The sequence below is a fragment of the Cetorhinus maximus genome, chromosome 2 (genome assembly GCF_964194155.1).
Source record: "Cetorhinus maximus chromosome 2, sCetMax3.hap1.1, whole genome shotgun sequence".
NCBI lineage: Eukaryota > Metazoa > Chordata > Chondrichthyes > Lamniformes > Cetorhinidae > Cetorhinus > Cetorhinus maximus.
In genome coordinates this window covers 95,702,002-95,722,435 of record NC_135880.1, presented here as the reverse complement: position 1 = coordinate 95,722,435, position 20,434 = coordinate 95,702,002, and the positions used below count along the sequence as shown (strand labels likewise).

The 20,434-nt window shown below is 42.1% G+C and overlaps 1 protein-coding gene across 3 annotated transcripts in view; it reads right to left on the bottom strand.

The window, feature by feature from the left end:
- The window catches only part of rorb (RAR-related orphan receptor B), a 259,117-nt gene that overhangs the window by 67,284 nt on the left and 171,399 nt on the right, over positions 1–20,434 (bottom strand). For all 3 annotated transcript variants that reach the window (XM_078567181.1, XM_078567190.1, XM_078567173.1), the window contains exons 3-4: positions 15,677–15,818; positions 13,147–13,563 (exon numbers count right to left, since the gene is read on the bottom strand). In XM_078567181.1, the coding sequence (XP_078423307.1) occupies positions 13,147–13,563; positions 15,677–15,818 (559 nt within the window). The remainder of the gene's footprint in view (positions 1–13,146; positions 13,564–15,676; positions 15,819–20,434) is intronic.

Sequence of the window (20,434 nt, the reverse complement as noted above, 5' to 3'; positions counted from 1 at the left end):
GGGCCACAGTCTCAGGATACGGGGCAGGCCATTTAGGACTGAGATGAGGAAAAATTTCTTCACTCAGAAGGTGGTCAACCTGTGGAATTCTCTACCACAGGGGGCTGTGGAGGCTTGGTCACTGAGTATATTTAAGAAAGAAACTGATAGTTCTTTGGATATTGGGGGCATCAAGGGGTATGGAGAGAAAGCGGGAATATGGCGTTGAGATAGAGGATCAGCTATGATCATATTGAATGGCGGAGGAGGCTCAAAGGGCCGAATGGCCTACTCCTGCTCCTAGTTTCTATGTTTCTGTTTCTATATGGAACACACCTGGGCAATTTTCCACATTGCTGGGTAGATGAAAGTGTTGTAGTTGTCCTGGAACAGCTTGGCTAGGGGCGCAGCAAGTTCTGGAGCCCAAGTCTTCAGTACTATTGCCGGAATTTTATCAGGGCCCATAGCCTTTGCAGTATCCAGTGCTTCGTGATATCACATGAAGTGAATCGAATTGGCTGAAGACCGGCATCTGTGATGCTGGGGACCTCCGGAGGAGGCCAAGATGGATCATTCACTCGTCACTTCTTCTTGAAGATTGTCGCAAATGTGTCAGCCTTATCTTTTGCACTGAAGTGCTGGGCTCCCCCGTCATGAAGAATGGGGATATTTGTGGAGCCTCCTCCTCCAGTGAGTTGTTTATTTGTCCACCACCACTCACGACTGAATATAGCAGGACTGCAGAGTTTAGATCTGATCCATTGGTTGTGGAATCATTTAGCTCTGTCTATCACTTGCTGCTTATGCTGTTTGGCATGCAAGTAGCCCTGTGTTGCAGCTTCACAACTCATTTTTAGGTATGCCTAGTGCTGCTCCTGGCATGCTCTTCTACACTCTCGTTGAATCAGGGTTGATCCCATGACTTGGTGGTAATGGTAGAGCGGGGGATGTGCCAGGCCATGAGGTTACAGATTGTAGTTGAGTACAATTCTGGTGCTGCTGGTGGCCTACAGCGTCTCATGATTGCCCAGTCTTGAGCTGTTAGATCTGTTTGAAATCTATCCCATTTAGCACAGTGGTAGTGCCACACAACATGACAGAGAGTATCCTCAATGTGAAGGCGGGACTTCGTCTCGAAACAAACTGTGTGATGGTCACTCCTACCGATACTGTCTTGGACAGATGCATCTGTGGCAGGCAGGTTGGTGAGGATGAGTTCAAGTGTATTTTTCCCTTGTTGGTTCCCTCACCTTCTGCCCCAGACCCAGTCTAGCAGCTATGTCCTTTAGGACTCGGCCAGTACTGGTACTACCGAGCCACTCTTGGTGATGGACATTTAAGTCCCCCACCCAGAGTAAATTCTGCATCCTTGCCACCCTCTGCTTCCTCCAAGTGGCATTCAACATGGATTAGTATGATTCATCAGCTGAGAGGGGACGGTATATGTAATCAGCAGGAGGTTTCCTTGCTCATGTTTGACCTGGTGCCATGAAATATCATGGGGTCCAGAGTCAATGTTGAGGACTCCCAGGGCAACTTCATCCCAACTGTGTACCACTGTGCTGCCACCTCTGCTGGGTCAGGGCATACCTAGGGTTGGTGATGGTGGTGCCTGGGACATTATCTGTAAGGTATGATTCCGTGAGGATGATCTATTGTCAGGCTGTTGCTTGACTAGTCTGTGAGACAGCTCTCCCAATGTTGGCACTAGCCCCCAGATGTTAGTAAGGAGGACTTTGCAGAGTCAACAGGACTGAGTTTGTCATTGTCGCTTCTGGTGCCTAGGTCAATACCAGGTGGTCTGTGCGGTTTCATTCCTTTTAAACTTTTTTACCAGTTTTGATACGACTGAGTGGCTTCCTAGGTCATTTCAGAGGGCATTTAAGAGTCAACCACATTGCTGTGTGTCTGGAGTCACATGTAGGCCAAACCGAGTAAGGACGGCCGATTTCTTTCCTGAAAGGGCATTAATGAACCAGATGGGTTTTTACAACAATCGATGATAGCTGCCATGGTCACCATTACTGAGGTTTTGTATTCCAGATTTTTTTTTTATTAATTGAATTGAAATTCTACTAGCTGCCATGCTGGGATTTGAACCCCTGTCCCCTGAGCAAAGGCATGGGCACTTACTAGTCCAGCAATATTACCATTACTCCACTGCCTCCCCCTGCTCTCCTACTTGTTCCCTTCAATCGATCTTCACAATGCTGCAGCCCTGGCCATATTGGTAAAATTCACTGGAGGGAAAACCAGCAGATCACAAAAATATTGGAATAATGAAGCAAGTATCAGGATAAAAAGTGAGAGATCAATGCAGAAAGAAAAGGAACAATAACAGACACAGAGGAAGAAAGCAACAGAAAGAGAGAAGGAGAGAGAGAGAGAGACCTAATGAGAGTACAATGAAGAGAAAACCACAGAGCGAAAGGGAAACAGAAACATCATGACCAATTAGCAATGAGAAATATAGAGAAAGGACAGTAACTTGGACATAGGGAAAGTGTAATAGAGATTAATTTTGATGGAATTAATCAATCCTTTGGTTGGGGATCTTTGACAAGGGGGGTCATCAATTTAAAATTGCTAAGAAAGAGAATCTCGGAGAAATTTTGTTACATATGGAGTTCTTGGGGCTTGGAATGCTTTGATAATAGGAAGTTCATGAAGGAGACACCTTAAGATTTTTAAGAGAAAAATGAATATGATTTGAAGCAGAGAAAGATACATAACTATTGGGAGACAACAGGACAGCACAAATAGTTTTATATTGCCAACAGGCAGCACAGATATGATGCAACGCCAATTTCTGTGGTTCCTTGATACCTGCAGAACCAACCAGGCCGGTTGGATGAGGTGGCTGAAGACAGTTAGAAACAGATAAATTGGAAGGTAGCAGTGCAGAACTAATAAATCAGATGCTATAGTAATGAACAAGGGTTCAGTTACAATTTGAATCAGGACAAAATCTGAATAAGAACAAATCTGTCTGAGATATGTCTGGTCACTTTAATTTTATGTTATTATTAGCAAGTTTTCATTTGGTTGCAGAACTAGTCTGGTATGCAAAAAGTCACTTTGAAGGTATCATTTCTGTGCAAATAAGTGTTGATTGCTGAACTCGTAGAAACCACTTAACACAGACTGCTTTGCTCTGATGTTGCTTGGTGATATGTGTAACTGGCTGATTTTCTTGCATCTTGAGGAAGTTCAGGAAGCTAAGTTAATGAACTGCTTTCCACTATGGAAGGTACCTTTTTTTCCTCTTATAATATTCCAGGTTTTAACTTAAAGGATCATGTCTGATAGCTTGAGATGTGTATAAATATATACATATATATTTAGGCCACATTATTCATTAATCTTTCCCTTCTTCAGTTCTCTGCCAGAAGGTAGGTCTTTGGTGATTATTCACGGGATCGTGGCAGAGCGCCGTGAATTTTTACTATGTGTAGGATAGGGAGGTAGGCCCCAAGTCTACCTCAGTCAGAATGGGGATCAAACCCCTTGCAATTGTTGTTAATCTGATCCAGACGCCAGCAATGTGGCCTCCAAATCAGTAGAGTAGCACCCATATTTTCGATGCTATCGGTGCTGATCCATAATGGCATCTACAGAACCATGCCTGTACTTCTGGTGCTGGCAGCCTAGGATGCCATTTTGGCAAGGGCATTAGCATGAGCACAGGGGGGATGTACATGGAAGAATACAGAGTGGGCCGATTGTGACATCAGTCAGTATGCAACGTGGATTTGAAACCACTGGTGGCAGTTTTTACCTGAATGCTCCAGTTAAGGCCCACTCTTAACCTGGCACAGCTAAAAATGCATTCAACAGCAGAAAAGACCACCCATCATTGCTATTTAAAGAGATCATTAACTACTTTCAGGCTAGTTGCTGAATGATTTCCACTGTTTGTTTCGGTGTTTGTAGAAGTGCTTGGCGGTTTGGGATGCTATTTAAAGTTGACAAGGTCTATTGGGAGTGTGACCCATGTGCTGAAGCCCTTGCTTCTGATGTCAAAGGTTCTGCTCAGACCACTTGCTTGAAGACATGGCTGCAGTAGTTTGTATGCCCCTTGGTTTGCAGCAAGAGCAGAGAGGACAAAGAGGAGGACAATCTGCTCAAAGAGGGAGGAGGAGGTGGGGGAGGAAGGCTCTCATAAAGAGATCATATCCACCCAAGTTCTTCTGGAAGCAATTCTACTACCTCAATCTCAGCAAGAAACAGTGGGTGGAATTTAATGCCCTCCCCCTGGCGAGTTTAGTGGCAGGGACCATTTAGTCAAGGCAGGAGGGTGATGGTTGGGGACCCTGCCACTTTCCTGCCTCCACCTCGATTAAAACCATGGCAGAGGGGTGGGTGGGGGGCTTGCCATGTTGGGAACACAGCAAGCATACTTGCATGGGGTAGGCCCTCGTTCAAAGGCACTCAATGCCTGATTGAGTGACTTTGCATTGGGAAGGGGGTGGTCCCACTGAGAGCCACCCCCTGCGCTTGCTTCTGGCTCCTCTCACCTACTTCCCTGTGACCCCCTCCCACCATCACTTATCTCTGGCCTGGGATCCAGCAATGATCCTAGGCCTCAAGTGGGCGCTGTACTGGCAGTAACCACTGCCTCCCCAGTGGCACTGCCATTCAGAACTGGCTGGCAGTGTTTGGTGGGCAGGACTTTAGCCCCTGGAGCCCTTGATCCTGGGGAAAGCGCTTCACTATCCAGTTAAGTGTCTAAGTGACAGTTAATATGGTGGGCCTTCCTTAAGAGGTGATGTGGGGCTCTTGCTGGCTCTCCAGCTGGCTTGTGAGACCCCCATCACCTCATTAAATACCATCCATCATGTCAAATGTCTCTGCTTCACTAAGCATGTCTTCACTGAAACCAATTGCAACCTGAGCTGCACCTCAGAGCAGGGCAAGGATGCCATTACCAGTGGCTGTGAACGCTTATGCGTTGTACTCATTCCAGCTGGAACAGGTGGCATTTTCAACATTTCCCAGTTTTCTGTCCATTGTTGCCAAAGGGAGGCTTTGTTTGCAAAGACAATTGAATACTTTACATCATCTCGCAGGTGGAGCAAGTAGACAGTTTCGATGGGAATGTAAGCTTCCCAACGGTGTTGGGTGCCATTGACGGTACACATGTCGCTTTCTAGTGCTGCCTGAAAACTCAGACGCGGTCTGGAACTCGAAGAGATTTCGCTCCCTCAGTGTCTTGCTGGTGTATGTCTATAATCAGCACAAAACACAGGTCAATGCTCGGTACCCTGGCAGCAGTCATGATGTGCTGATTCTGTGGCAGTCTGCTGAACCATCTGTATTTGAGCCACCACAACAAATCAGAGGGCAACAAGGGCTATCAGCAGGAAATGAGTACATTCTTATCTGAGGTAGGAGGGAAGCTTTCTGAGAAGTGGCTGGCCACAGCAAGCCAGGGAGAAGACAGAGACAATGTGCTCTGCATGACCAAGTGACTCAGTCTGATTAGAAAGCAGATGATTGTCCTAAAGAAAGAATAATTTTCTTTGCTGTTACATGTTACAAAGTGTTCTTGTACAGCCTATAACTCATTTACTGCTGCCCCACCCTAAGCAATTATACGCAGCCCACTAAATGCTCAAAGAATGACCATATTGTCACGTCACAACTACCGACACCAATTTAAAACTGAAAATGTTATCACATTGAATTGTTAAAAGGATCCTGCACAGTAAGTGCTTGTGAGATAAGCAAGTGCATGATGTATATTTACTCACTATTGGACAAATTGAGCTGCGGATGGTTTGCTATTTGTCATCGTGTGTGCTCCTTATACTCACAATATCGTGAGATGACCTATCTGCTTGCAGGACAAAATGACTAACAGAAAAAAAAAAATGTACAATTACAACACAAAGTAGGGAAGTGAACTCATCTGACTGCATTAGAACTTTGCCCAGAGTTGTTTCTAAATTTATGAAAGTAAGGAGCAGTACAGATAATGATGACCAATGATGGGAGCTGAGGAAGTGTGGAAGATAGCGCTGCTTATGTGCACACAGGCGGATTCCTTAAAATGACTTCCTAGACAGTGAACTAAGTGTATCTTGGATGAATGCCTGCTGCAGTCATCCTGACAATACTAGCATTTATACAGTAAGATCCTTAGTCAGTGTTTGTATTGTGCCTTGATTCCAAATTGCACTTTTACTCGTCGTCAAGCTTTTCTGTATATTTATGCAAGACCCTGAGGAAAAGGATGGGCTGTATTGTAAAATATCCCAATCTATCCAGATGTCAAAGGCACTGCTTCAAAATGTCAATAGCATGCTCACTGATGCATGGAACTCATTGTACTTGCACTCTACTTTTGACTATGGCTGTTGCAATGCCCGATAGGCAATTTAGCTCTGTGTAGGGTCACACTTTCAAACTCCCATTTTCATCAATGACCCTAGAACAGATTATTGCAGTGTCTTGAATGTTGCCTGGGAAGTGGACAATGATTTTTATGACACTGCAATGGTGGCCACAGACCAAATCCCCATTGCTAGAGGAGAACCCTTTTCAATTTTTGTAAACTGTAGCCACATGGCATAGCATTTGTTATCTGGCACACTCAGGGTAATGTCCTAGGTCCAGCCATCTTCAGCTGCTTCATTAGTGACCTTCCCTCCATATTAAGGTTAGAAGTGGGGATGTTTGCTGATGATTGAACAATGCTCAGCACCATTCACAGCTCCTCAAATACTGAAGCAGTCTGTGTCCATATGCAGCAGGTTCTGGACAACATTCCAGCTTGGGCTGATGAGTGGCACATTGCCACACAAGATGGAGATGATCATCTCCAACAAGAGAGAATACAACCATTGCCCTTGACATTCAATGGCATTATCATTGCTGAATTGCCCACTATCAACGTCCTGATGGTTAACATTGACCAGAAACTAACTCGACCTGCCATATAAATACTGTGGCTACGAGAGCAGGTCAGAGGTTGGGAATTTTGTGGCGATTAACTCACTTCCTGACTTACCACAGCCTGTCCACTATCTACAAGCCACAAGTCAGGAGTGTGATGGAATACTCTGCAGTTGCCTGGATGAGTACAGCTCCAACAACACTCAAGAAATTGGACATCATCCAGGACAAAGCACCTGCTTGACTGATACCCTATCAACCACGTTAAACATTCATTCCCTCCACCACTGATGCACAGTGGCAGCAGTGCGTACAATCTATAAGTTGCACTGCAGCAACTCACTAAAGCTCCTTCAACAGCATCTTCCAAACCCACAACCTCTACTACCATAAAAGACAAGGGCAGCAGATGCACGGGAACACCATCACCTGCAAGTTTACCTCTTAGCCATTAATCATCCTGATCTGGAGCTATATCGCCGTTCCTTCGCTGTTGCTGGGTGAAAATCCTGGAACTCCCTCCCTGGCAGCGCTGTGGCTGTACCTACACCACATGGACTGTAGTGGTTCAAGGTGGCTCACCACCACCCTCTGAAGGGCAGTTAGGGATGGGCAATAAATGCTGGCCTAGTCATCGATGCCCACATCCCGTGAAAGTAGTACAAAAAAACACACTGTAATTAAGGAGAGTCAGCAAGCTGGTAGAGTTGTTGCAGTGAGGAAGGAGGGAAATATGTTTTCCTGCTGAATTCTGTCAACCTGTTGATACATCTATGGTCAAAGAACTGGCTGATATTGCTGGCCTGGATGGAGCTGGGGGAACATTCATCATGACTGCCATTACCAATGCCATCACTGTACTTGAAATTCATTGTAGGTCTCCTTGAAACAAATGGCATAGCTCTGGAACTACCCCCCTGCTAAACCTGAACATCTGGAAGCTGTGTTTGTTGATCATTGCTGGGTAGCTGTGCCTGTGGGTGTAGGCAAGTGGCATATTGATGAAAGCACCGCTGCTGACCTGGCATTCTTGACAGCCTCTCTCTGCTCCTGCTCAGCTTCCTCCACAGAAATCAATTCCTATATCTGATTTACACTGCTTTCCTTCAGTTCCTTATTCCTCACTTAAGACAACATGGCCTGGTTCTAATGCCCACTTCATAAAAATGAGATTAGCACAAAACATTATGGTGCATGAAGATAAGAATATTGTGGATTTCCTCCTTCAGTAGTAATAATGACTGGGAGTGGTTGCAAAACAACCTCACCACCCACTGAAATTTATGTCAGGCCCTCAGCAATGCAAAACTCACATCCAATAAAGTTGCTGCTCCCTTGTTACACAATTTTGACTGGAGAAATGCCTTGTGCCAACAGCAATTTCCAAGGCTACTGTCTTACCCCTTCTTTCTTTCTTTGACATCTGAAAGACTGAGTATTCACAATGTTCAAACAACCTGTCTACAATAAAGACAAAATAATTACTTATTTCGGGGACTGCTGCTTAATGGCAAGTCAATTATTCTGTTCAAAAGGCAAAAATGAACATTACCATGATTACAGTCTCCTCTGCAATAGGTTAATCATTTGATCCCACTGTGATGGTAAATTACTATTTTTCAATCATCCATTATTTATTCCATTATTAGTAAGGACTGTGTCAGGAATGGACATGGTTTAAAATAATGTAACAATGTAAAAAGAATGAAGCAGCTGCTGTATTATCTCTATTATCTAATTTACTAACCCACTGGCAGCTGCAAATTTCCTCCACTCCCACACAAAATGTTTTTCTATTTACTTCTCCTTCAGGTTTATTGCCTGCATCCTTAGTCGCAAGAAGTCTGATTCAGCATCATGGACCTCTCACACAGAAAACACCAAAAGAAGTTAGGTGCCATATAAAAAAAAGCACCCATCACTTCTAGTTCACCTCATTATGTAGAGTTAGATACACTCAGATTACTTCTACTTCCCTTTGACTTTGTCATTGCGCACATATCTCCCTTTTCTCTAATTGAGTCAGCAATCTGTCCATTTTTCTTTTTAATATTTTCATTGAGTTGACAGTGGCTGTCCCAGTGGCAATATATTTGACAAGTGAAGTGTAAAGCTAAATTAGGTACTCCTTATGTTATACTGAGTTTAAGATTTACTTAGTTTTATAATATTGCTTCTGCTATTGTCTTCCATGTCAACATTAAATGTTTCTCCCTACTTAGCACACACACTTCCTTCCAGATTATAATGTGAATCATATTTGCGATTCTTTTTCCAATGAAAAGACATTTAATTCTCTTAGCTTCACTGTGTTTTCCCTTTTTCTAATGTTCTCTCCTTAATCCATCTTTCTTGAAGGCATGGGTCTACAGGCACCAATGGGTTCACCCAAGTAAGGGTTTGAACAGAGAATACTGGAAGCCTATTCAGCTGTTGAGACCATCACAGCTAAGAATGACATCATATTCACCTATGTCCCCACACAGGTACTGTCAGCATGTAAGTTACTAGATGCTAATTCACAGTGAAAACTGAAATGAGTGAATGCTGGACATGCCAAGGATCAAACCAGAATCTTCTAATGTGTGTGGGCCACAACCCTACACACAGAGCATTTAGCAATTGGGCTAATAGGAATGTTTGGCTTAGCGTCTCATAATTGATTTAAAAACCAAGTAGGAGATGCTGGATCTACCAGTCCAGGATTTAAACTGAAATCTCTATAATGACTTTTTTCTTATTGCTCATTAAAGTCTCCTTCTTTTAGTTGTCGTCCATACTATGTACCAATTCTTGTACTAACACGGTGAGCATATAACACATTTTTGGACTGCTGGCTATGCCATTAGGAGACAGGAGAGCTGTCCAAAGTGAACTTTAATTTTTGTGGCTAAAATCTCCCCTAGGCTTGGTACTCCTCTCTCTCACCTCGACAGGTTAAGCATTCGCTACGTGGAAAAATCAAATACATAGAAGCAAGTAGCAAATCACTAGCTCTATATGCCTGTAGAAATGAGTGGCCTCTATCTGTCTGATTCTTATTACATTGTTAGACAATAGATATAACAATTGAACTGTGACAACTGGTTCCTTAGTTATAGATTATATTTTAATACATTGCTAAACTCAAGCAGAAACATTGCAATGGTTACTTAAAATATGAGTGGAGAAAGAAGACATGTTCATTTCTCTGGTCAACTGTGAATGAGTTTTTTCTTCTCTTGCTGTGGGGAAGTACCTCCTCTGGGTTTGTCACTTCTTGGTTAATACATTCAAGATGGGCAATTACACAGACAAGGAAACATTCAGTAAGGAAGCGAAATGTGGATGTATGTGTGTGCCACTGTAGCAAGTGTGTCAGAGGCAAAATAAGTGACACAAAATGGTCTGCATAATTTGACTTATTGATATGCAAATGAAATTAATTATAGAATATGTAGGAGATATGTGGACAGAAATACCAAATATTGTTACAAGCTGGAATGTAATTGAGGGGCTCAGCTGGCATTATAAACCATAAAAGCAAAGTGCACTCTATTTATTAATGCCATCTGTGTTAAAGCTTTGAACAATCTCTGGGCTTTATTATTTTATCTGATACTATATATATATACACACACACAAAAGATTTTTTAATCTTATAAATAATAAAATGCAGCACCATTGGCTCCCCTATGGCTGAGTTTAAAAGGCATCATGTGTGAATTCTGAGCCATACAGACTAGAGAGGTTCCAGGATCAACCTCTGGTCTCTACTGAAAGAGTTGATTTCAACAGGTGTAGTAGACAGGAGTGACAATTTGCCTCAGTGCCCTTGAACTAGTGAAGGAAAAATCACCAAGGATTCCCATCCTAATTCATTGCCTTTCAGATATTCTTTAGATTGTTTTTTAATGCATTCTACAACTTGGCATCATGGAGAGATTAGATTCCTGGGAGTGTTACAAGCTGTAGCTCAAGTCAGAAGGAACAAATAAGTTCACAAATTGAGAGAGAAAAACTCAGCTAAGCATTCATTATAACATCTGGAAAAACAGATGTCTGGCCATCTATTCAACCTGCTTCTGTTGATAAAGTTGCCAGATGGCTTCATTATGAATGCTTAGCTGAGCTGCAAGAATGGCTAATGGACTTGGCTCAGTACAGGTCTGTTTACTCAGTTGCAAAGGGGAGTGCTCGCTTCTTATGATTGACATCTTTATTATCTTGTAATAACCTTATCTTTCTTTGAAGAGGTTTTTCAACACCTGTGAGTTTATTTGGACAAGATTAAGACGTGTGAAGTAGATTGAAGCTTTCATCAATGGGGCCTTCGCTGCCTGTGTTTGACTGACAACCTTGTGAGAAGGTAAGAGGGGAAATATATTTCAAAAGGAATGTTGAATGGCTGTTTTTTTTTTCTTATGAGCATTTCAAAGACTTGTCAGTGTGATTATACAGTTCATTGGTTGTTTACCTAGTGCATACTGGATGAGTGGAAATGGAGCATGCATGCGTGACATGGAGGAGGCATTGGAGATATGAGGGTGTGTGGCAGATCTGAGGGGGAATGGGGGTAGAGGGGGTGAGGGGTGAGGGCTAGAGGGTCCAACAACCATGAACAGAACTGGTCTGATGTCCCAGTAAACTGAGGTGGCCTTCCAATCTGCCAACCTTGTTAACTGCCTGCATCCATTGCCACCTTGTTCCTGGCTGCAGAAGCAGCAGACCCAGCCCAAGCCTGCCTCTCTGAAACTAAAATAGGGTGGGCTGGCTCCGCCAGGATGGGGATGGGATTGCAGGGTAAGGACAATTCCTGACTCCTGATACCCATTTCCTTGACGAGAAAAGTGGCCCCTTAATTCCAAAATATAAATGATTGAGCTAGTTTCTAGTTTGAAGCAGGGGAATAGATGGCTGGCTGAATACTTTAAAACCCTTTGAAGTAATAGAACAAATGACTCTGTTTCAATGCTTCAAAGGTTTAACAGATGGACGGACTGTCAAGCAAAGAAAAGATTGATTCACAGGGAAATGTTGACACACTAAAATCTTAATCTTAATGATGTTGAATATGGAAATACATTTTATTCACTGGATAGAGTACTTTAATGCATCTGAACTTTTGCAATGCTGGTCAATGTAGTGGTCACTTACCTTTTCTAGACAAAACCCTATCATTAAATACTGTATTAAAAACACATTTATGTTATCATACTCCTTTACATTATGACATGTGAAGTTGTCAACTTACCTGTCAAAAGGTTCCTGGCTCTAGACTATGCTTCCACCAGAGTTCATGATTCCTCATAGGTGCCATGAACCACAACTCATACCAAAATGGGCCCAACTCCATGAAAATTTCTGGGACTCTAAAATGCCAACCCCTGCAATGGAGTAGGCAAAGATGGGATTGCTGCATGCGGGCACGCTGCTGGTGGCTTTATCTCAGGATCATAAAAATCCCACACAATGGGAATGGGGCAGGAATTGCGGAATTGGTTTACGCCCACCATTTTTAAATCCTACCTGCCTCTGTTCCTACATGGACAGGGGCACAAAAATCTGGTCCTAAGACTTCTTAACCAACTGAACGAAAAAGAACAAGGTGATGGAGCAGCAGGATTCTTGTTAAGCTTTTTGTTGATGATGAAAAAAAAACCACAAAATTTTAATCACCATATCATAAATCCATGAAGAACTGGACAAATGGACTGAGGACAGGTTTCCCTCTGTTGCACTCAAATAATTACTGGGTGGTGCACATAGGTGAAAATTGGGTCCGAAGGATTGTGCGCCTGTAATAGAAAGTACCTGATTTGCTACTCAACAGATTTTCCATCCACATGCTCCATTATTGGGGAAACAAAGCTCCCTGCTCAGTTTTCCCCATGACATCCACCCAGGTGATTATTCGTTGCCAACAAACGAAAGACGAAAATCTATGCCTCGTTATTGCCCTAATCAGCATTTTAGGAATTTTGGGACAGTGCACTCAAAAACCAGACCATCTATTCCAAATCAAATCAGGTACTAACCCCAGTACCACCAGTTTTGAGACTATGAACCAAAAGCATCTGCCACATGTATTTTAGATGTAAATTTCTAAAGTAATTACCTCTATTGATTGCTAAATGAATATCAAGCTTCAGAATATCTAACAATTTCTACTGTATCACCATCATTGCCATAAAACAGGTGCTAATAAAAAAAACATATGTCAGAATGGATTGCACTGCCAACAATTGGGATTTTTTAGTAAATGGATATCTTATTTCTTTCCAGACCTACCTATTTCAGTCATTGTTACTCCAGGAGCCAGTTGACCATTTGTAAAAGAGCTATACGTAAACAAGTTTGGTACAGGTGTGAGTTCATAAATAGGCTCTTGTTTTATTTGCTTGATTCCAGCCATGTCTATCCCAGACTGATCTGGTGACGGTTGAGCAGAATCTACACTGTAATATCCATTAGCTCCCTCAGATTGTACTTTTGGCAGATCAATTACATGTCCATTGGAGTAAGTGCCACCAATTTCATTGTTCAGGTCTGTCAAGCCATTGCTGATGCTGTTTGTGTAGACACGGGCAAGGGCCTCTGCCTCGCCACTTTGCTGCTGCCGTTGCTCTTGCAGCCTCTGTTGGTGCTTCTGGACCTCAGCATATAAACTGTCACGCTGCTTCTTGGACATTCTCCCAAATTTTACAGCTGTGAAGAGAGAAAAAAAAACGTTTTTCTTAAGTAAATTGTAATTGAAAGAATCTTCAATATTTCCAGCCAACATAATCTCATCAGGATTTAAGTACTAAGATCACTGACTTTTAGCCCAAAGGGATGAGCTATGTGGCCCAGCGAAGTGTTCTTAAATTTTGCAGCACAAAAACAGACTATTTAGCCTAACTGGTTCATGCTGGTGTTTAAGCTCCTCCCACTCTACTTTACCTAATCCCATCAGCCTAACCTTCTATCCCTTTCTCTCTCATGTACTTATCGAGCTTCCTCCAAAATGTATCTATGCCATTTGCCTCAGCTTCATGTGGTAGTAATTCCACATTCTAGCCACCAGAACTATGGGTCTTTAGCACTGCATGCTAATCCAAGCTTAATTTTAGGTGCATGGCGCTTCTATTGCTTAGACCGTGTTATGTCGGGAGCGAAACCAGGGACACCATTGTTGGGTGTCAGCCATTATAGAAGTTCACACTTTGAGCTACATCACTTTGGACAGAAAGATCCCTTTCGATAATTAGCCACTGGAGGATAGAGAGATCCAGGTACATAAACATGGTGTGGCTTATTACGTGGAGGGGGCTTTCCAGGAGAAAAAACAGTTTAATTATAAAATTGTGCCTCTCCTTCAGTGTTCTGTTCTTGGGATGTGATCAATACTGGGAAGGTCACATTTATTGTCCATCTGAAGTTGTCCACAGGCCTTTTGGAAGTAAGTAATTGTTTGTGGCTTACGAGAGGACTTCAGAGAGCATTAACATTCAACCACAATTTGTTTAGGCCAAACCAGGTAGGGAATGGAAGATTTTCTTAACTGAAGGACATTGGTGAACCAGTTAGATGTTTATGACAATCAAACAGCTTTTCTGGTCCCTCTTTATCCCTTGGGTGTAAGCCCACAAATTACCAAATTTATGAAATACAGTTTGCCATCGTGGGATTTGAACTACTGAGCTGTGGGTTGAAAGCTCAATATCATACCCACTAAATGACTGGACCTGATGTTTCCAACAGTCACTAAGCATATGAAGCATCTTAACGATGCTCACGTACAGTTGGTACACAGTGTTCTAGTGCACTGGGTGCTTCCTAGTTTCATTGCCCTCCATAATCACTATATGTGATGAGGGCCTCAAACCTCCACACCCAAAACCATAGGATCCTGGCACTTGAAATACTGTATCCACGTTCCATTGCATTATTTGCCCTTCAGATTGCATTTAGGGCAACATCTGTCTCCTAGCACAGATCAATTTTCTTCATTTTCAGCTCAGACTGATAATTTTATTCAAACATAGAAGCCCTGTTATGCTCAAGTAAACTCATCGCTTGTATCTGCATTCAAAATTCATCCTGAAGAATAAACTTATTTGTAGATGTCAGAAAGTTAGAATAATCAATAACCATGTACTATGGCAAATTCAGATACTAAAATTAAATACTTTGGGTAAGGATTCTCACTAGTTTGGTTCTTCCTTTCTTGTTCTAATTGCAATATGTCAGTGTTTTATTATATTAGCTCTGCACTATTTTTCCTGATAACATGAAAGTATGTGGAGGAAATTTATCAAAATCATGTTCATTAACACTTGCTCTGAATTCCTGCAAAAACAAAAAAATGCTACAAAATGTCTTACATGGAAAATATTTCTTTATTTACAGCTCATATGGTGAAATGTATAGTACTTAATGCTCAACAAAGGAAGAGATTACTGCACTGGGGACACATTTTCATTCCCTATTTTGATCCTGTAATCATCAGTGGATACCCATAGGTTGGATGACACAAAAGTACAACTCAAAACAGTCCAGCCTTCCCTCTCTAAATTGCACTAACAATGCAGTTTGAATATTAGCCACAGAAAACCATTTTCTTTTTGGTCCAGCATGACTACTCCATTCAATACATTATAATTTCAATCCTCTCCCAGATAGACAGAGGCCAGTGCCAACTTGTGTATATAGAAACATGGAAAATTTATGGCACAGGAGGTCGTCATATATTCCAGCAAGGTTGTGACAGAGGAGAGAGGAAATTTGATGTCCTCTAACTAGGTTGAAATACGATCTTAAATTTTTTTCCTATTCTTACCATCACGAGACATTCCAAGGGCAAGACACTTCTGCAGACGACAATGCTGACAACGATTCCGGTTAGTTCGGTCGATTAAACAGTTTCTTTGTCGAGGACAGGAGTAAGAGGCATTGTTCTGCTGACTCCTCCTAAAGAATCCCTAAAATAATAAGAGTTGCAGGTTATATTGTTTTTTTATGTCAATGTGACTTTTCTTCCTCGAGTATCAGTTTTAATGCATGAATGATTTGTTGAAGCAATCATGTAAACCTGCTTTGGGGTTGAATTCTCTTTGAGTTAAAGTAAATGCTTTAACTAGTAGGTATTCATTATAGCAAGTACCTAGAAATAAGTTTTTATTCCACTGTTACTGATTTATATAAATATTGGGGTGAGATTTTGAGGCTTGCTGCTAGTGGAAACAGGATGGCAGTGATCCGAAGATGGTTGGGTATGAGTTTCTGCCCATTCCCACTGAAGGAGTGGCTGAAGCTATATTTACCTCTGGTAGAAGGAGTGCCTCCTTGATTCTGGCAGTTCTAATATACAAACCGGTATCCTATGATGTATACAAGACACCAACTATCTTTCTCGGACTCAACCGGAGGTGAGAGCACCATGCACGTTCAAGAGTTCCAGCTTCAAAGAAGAACCCAGAAGGTATGTTTTGATTTATTTTTGTGTGGCCAGGAAGAACAGGCATGCTTCTCTAGATTGTATAAAAACGTGGGATATTTCAACACTGGTTTCGTCCACACAGCCCCCACCCCCCTGCTCAAGATCAGGCTTTTTCCTTCACCCTTGCCTCATTCTGGGACAGAGAACCAGGTGGGTAATCAAATACCTCAGTGGCCTGCAGATGGCCATTTTCCCTGGGGGACTTGTCTATTGCTTGCAGCTTACCAGCAATATATTAACAAAACAGACCTTCTAATGGACCTGAGCTCCTGTTGGAGATATCAGGCGACTGGCTGGAACACTTTGCTGACCTGTTGCCCAAACATCACCCAGGGGAAAATCAGCAGAGTAACATTTACGCATACAACATTCCCATTTATTTAATCCTGTGAGGGAGCTCTATACACCATAGATTGCAGCAAAAAAAAAGTCAACTTGGCGTATAAGACGATCCCATTATTCAGCGCCAAAAATCATACATCTGCATATACTTGCCATACTAAGTCGACATCCCCCCCTTACTTGTATTAGTAGTTGTTGTAAGATATTATGTGTAGGCCTCACGAAGAGGTTCCGAGTTTTGTATAGTTTAACATTTAAGTGTTTATTAACTACTCACAACTATGTACATGTACACAGTATAAGGTCTAAACTAGGAGCTGTCTCCTTGCTTGCCTCTACACACGTCCCTGTCCAGACCAAGACTTGGGTCATGTGTTCCTTTACATCACAGTTTGGATGGTACTGTACCCAGTCCCGTGTTAACCCTTTCTATGCCAGAGCCTTATACTACACATCCCCCAAGTTTTTATCCAACGTATTTACGAAGCAATCATGTTTACCCAACATATTTACATTACTTCTGCTACCCCTTCTCCCCCAACTAAGTCTCTGTGTTTGCGGTTCAAGCAGTCTGGAGGTTTTAATATTCTTCCAGATCTGATCTTTATAACAGTTGGAGGAGCGGTAGATTCTGTTGCAGTGGGAAAACCTTGATGAATAGGAGGTTGTTTTGGATGTGGTCGTTCTGCCACTTGGTTGGTCGTCTTTAATTCTGTAGTTGCGATCTCTGGAGTTGAACTGCTCCTTGTCAACTTCCCATCCGGTATGATCAATGGCCATTATTTTATTCAGTTCCTTCCAGGGAGAACAAACTCTCAGCTCGTCTGTAGTGCACATTCTGGGTTTCTTCCTGTGCATGGTTCACCGTGATGCATGTGGGTATTTACGTTTCAAAAATGGAACATGTATTCCCACTTGTTTTACCATTTTACCCAAATAATTTATTACTGTCTTATTTTTCAATTGTTTTTCGAGCTTACGAATCTTTCCATTCAGCTCAGCAAATACTCTGGTAAGTTCAGCTGTCTTTGTTTCAGAGTTAGCTGTGGAACTCTTATGTAAGTTCAACAACATCACCTGGGTATTCCACTCTTTTTGGAATCTTTCTTCCATGGTCCCTGGATTCTTTCAATTCACTGCACATCCCATCTTTCATGTTCTTCAGATTGGATCAAAGCTCAATAATTTCATCAGTTTTGGTTGTTGATTCTGCATTGAAGCAAATGTTCAGACGCATCAGCAATTTTTTTCTCCCGCTCCAGGCATTTTCCACTAATGCTTACTAAGACTCCGATGTTTGAAGTTCATCAAGTTTTAATTGAAGATCTACCTTTGCTGAATTTGTTTCGATAAGATTATCATTTAGGTATTTCAAGTCCCCTTTCAAGTGTTCTACTTCCTGTGAGCGACATTCTAGTGTTCTCATTTTTCCTCATCAAACTCATCTTTCGTACATGAAAGCAAGTTCTCTACACTAATCAGTTTTTTTCTTAGCAGAGCATAAGCCCTTTGCACTATCCTTCAAGCTCTCACGATGTAATTGCACTTCTGCCAATTGTTTCTGAGACCCTTCACGCTCTTTTGGGAGAACCTCTACTTTCTGTTGCTATTATAGATTCTTGATTTTCATTTCAGCCATTTCATTTCTCAATGACTCAATGGTTCTCAATATGTTTGAGATATCCGGTGTTTTTCCTTCTCATTCTTTATCCGCTTACAGTTCGGAACACACTATTACTTTGCCTTCAATCATGGTCAGGTGGTTCAGCACTGCCGCTTGCTGTTGCAGTCCAGGTAGTGTGTCAGAATGTTCAATACGATTTGTTTTCAAGACTTCTGGAATGTTCTCGGCCTCGCTGGTGTCATTGTGTGGTTTGCTTGGGATTTGTCTTTTTGCTTTCATAGATTTACTGAGGGTTTCTAACTCTTTTTTAAGATTTGTGCAGTCCACAATTTGAAGGTTAAAGTATTTGTCAAAGGCTCTTAATATTTCATCAAAGCTAGTTGAGGATTCATCAATGCAGTTCATTAGGATTACTTCATCAGCAAGTTCACCAAACGAGTAACAAAACATATTAATCTGGATTTCTCCAGTAATTTAAAACTTTTCTCCAGGATACCCAATGTTGTATTAGGTTTGGCCCTTGCATTAGCCCAAAATGGTCTGGTAAGGTAAATTTTTGATCCATAGTCATTTAAAATTAAAGGTGTGTACAGCAAGGAAATCCAAGATGGCACTACCACCTGCTTCTTCACAATAAGGTTTCCTGTGCTTGTCAGCTTTGGTGGGCTCCCATAATAATGGTGGTCCCGATTCTTTTGTTTAAACTTTTCAGCAGTGGATCGACTGTTCTGTGTCTTCCCCATAGTATTCAAGTATTTTTGGGTCATGAAACAGTCGATTTCCAGAGTCATTCACAGATGCTGTCAGACCTGCTGAGTTTTTCCAGGTATTTTTGTTTTTGTTCTAGATTTCCAGCTTTTGCTAGATCTTTTAATTTCCAATCATTTGTTATTTACTTTTTTCCTCAATCAGAGTCAGTTCGGCCGCTTCACTTCTGGTGCTTGTCGTCAGGTCAGAAAGCTGGTTTTTCAATTTTCCAGATTTCAAATTTCTTCTCCAGCTTGTGGGAGGTGCCGGATTGTTCCAATAGCTGCCATCATGTTGTAAGATGTATGTAGTTCGGTAAGTGTCGCAAAGAGGTTCTGAGTCTTGTATAGTTTAAGTGTTTATTTATTATTCATAACTTTGTACATATATAAAGTATAAGGTCTAAGCTAGGAGCTGTCTCCTTGCTTGTCTCTACACATGTCTCTGTCCAGTCCGAGACTGCCCTTTAGACTCGGATCATGTGTTCCTTTACACCACAGTGTGGGTGGTACTGCACCCAGTCCCACTTTAACCCTTTCTACTCCAGACACTTATACTACAGTAATCAGCCTCAATCTTTTAACCCAGAAATGCATGTTTTACTTACCTTATACTGTAAGTCGATGCATTAGGATCAGTAGGCTATATGGGCTGTGTTGTGAATAAGATGCGTGGGAGTTTAAGAGCACACCCACACAAAGCAGACCATGCATAATATGGTGAGTGGCGGACAGAAATGGGTCCTCCAGCAAAATGGATGAAGCTGCTTTCAAGCTAAAAGTTGTAAAATTTATGAACTCATCAAACAACTGTAGCGAGGGAATTATGTGTTAGTGGAAAAACTGGTGCCAGAATGGAAAGGAGGAGGAATCTGCCTTGAGGAAGATGCCCAAGGCCAAATGCTCCACGAGACAGGGACCAGCCATTGCCTGATCTTGAGAAGCATGTATCAAAATGGGTCCTCGAAAATCATCAAAATGGTTACATTGTCACCGGAAATGCAATGCACCCATATGCATTTAAGTGGGCCAAAACAAACCCTGAGTCCAGCAAAGATTTCAGACCAACAGCTACCTTGTGTAGGCACTTTATGGAATGAACAGCCTAATGTTGTGGCAAAAGGTCAAGATTCTTCAGCGGCTACCAAAAGACCTCAATGGCAAAATTACCGCTGCAGATAATTTTTGGGGGACATGTTCAGATCCCATATAACTAATGAGACCACCGGTGCCTGCGAAGGAATAACACCACATTGCTGTTATACCAAAGGGGCCTCAACAAGCCATTCAAGGATCATGTTCATGTTGAGTGGAATAGGTGGATAGTTGACAGAGAAAAAGAGTGGAAATTTGCTTGCTGCCCTGTTTGATTTTTTGTGGCATTTC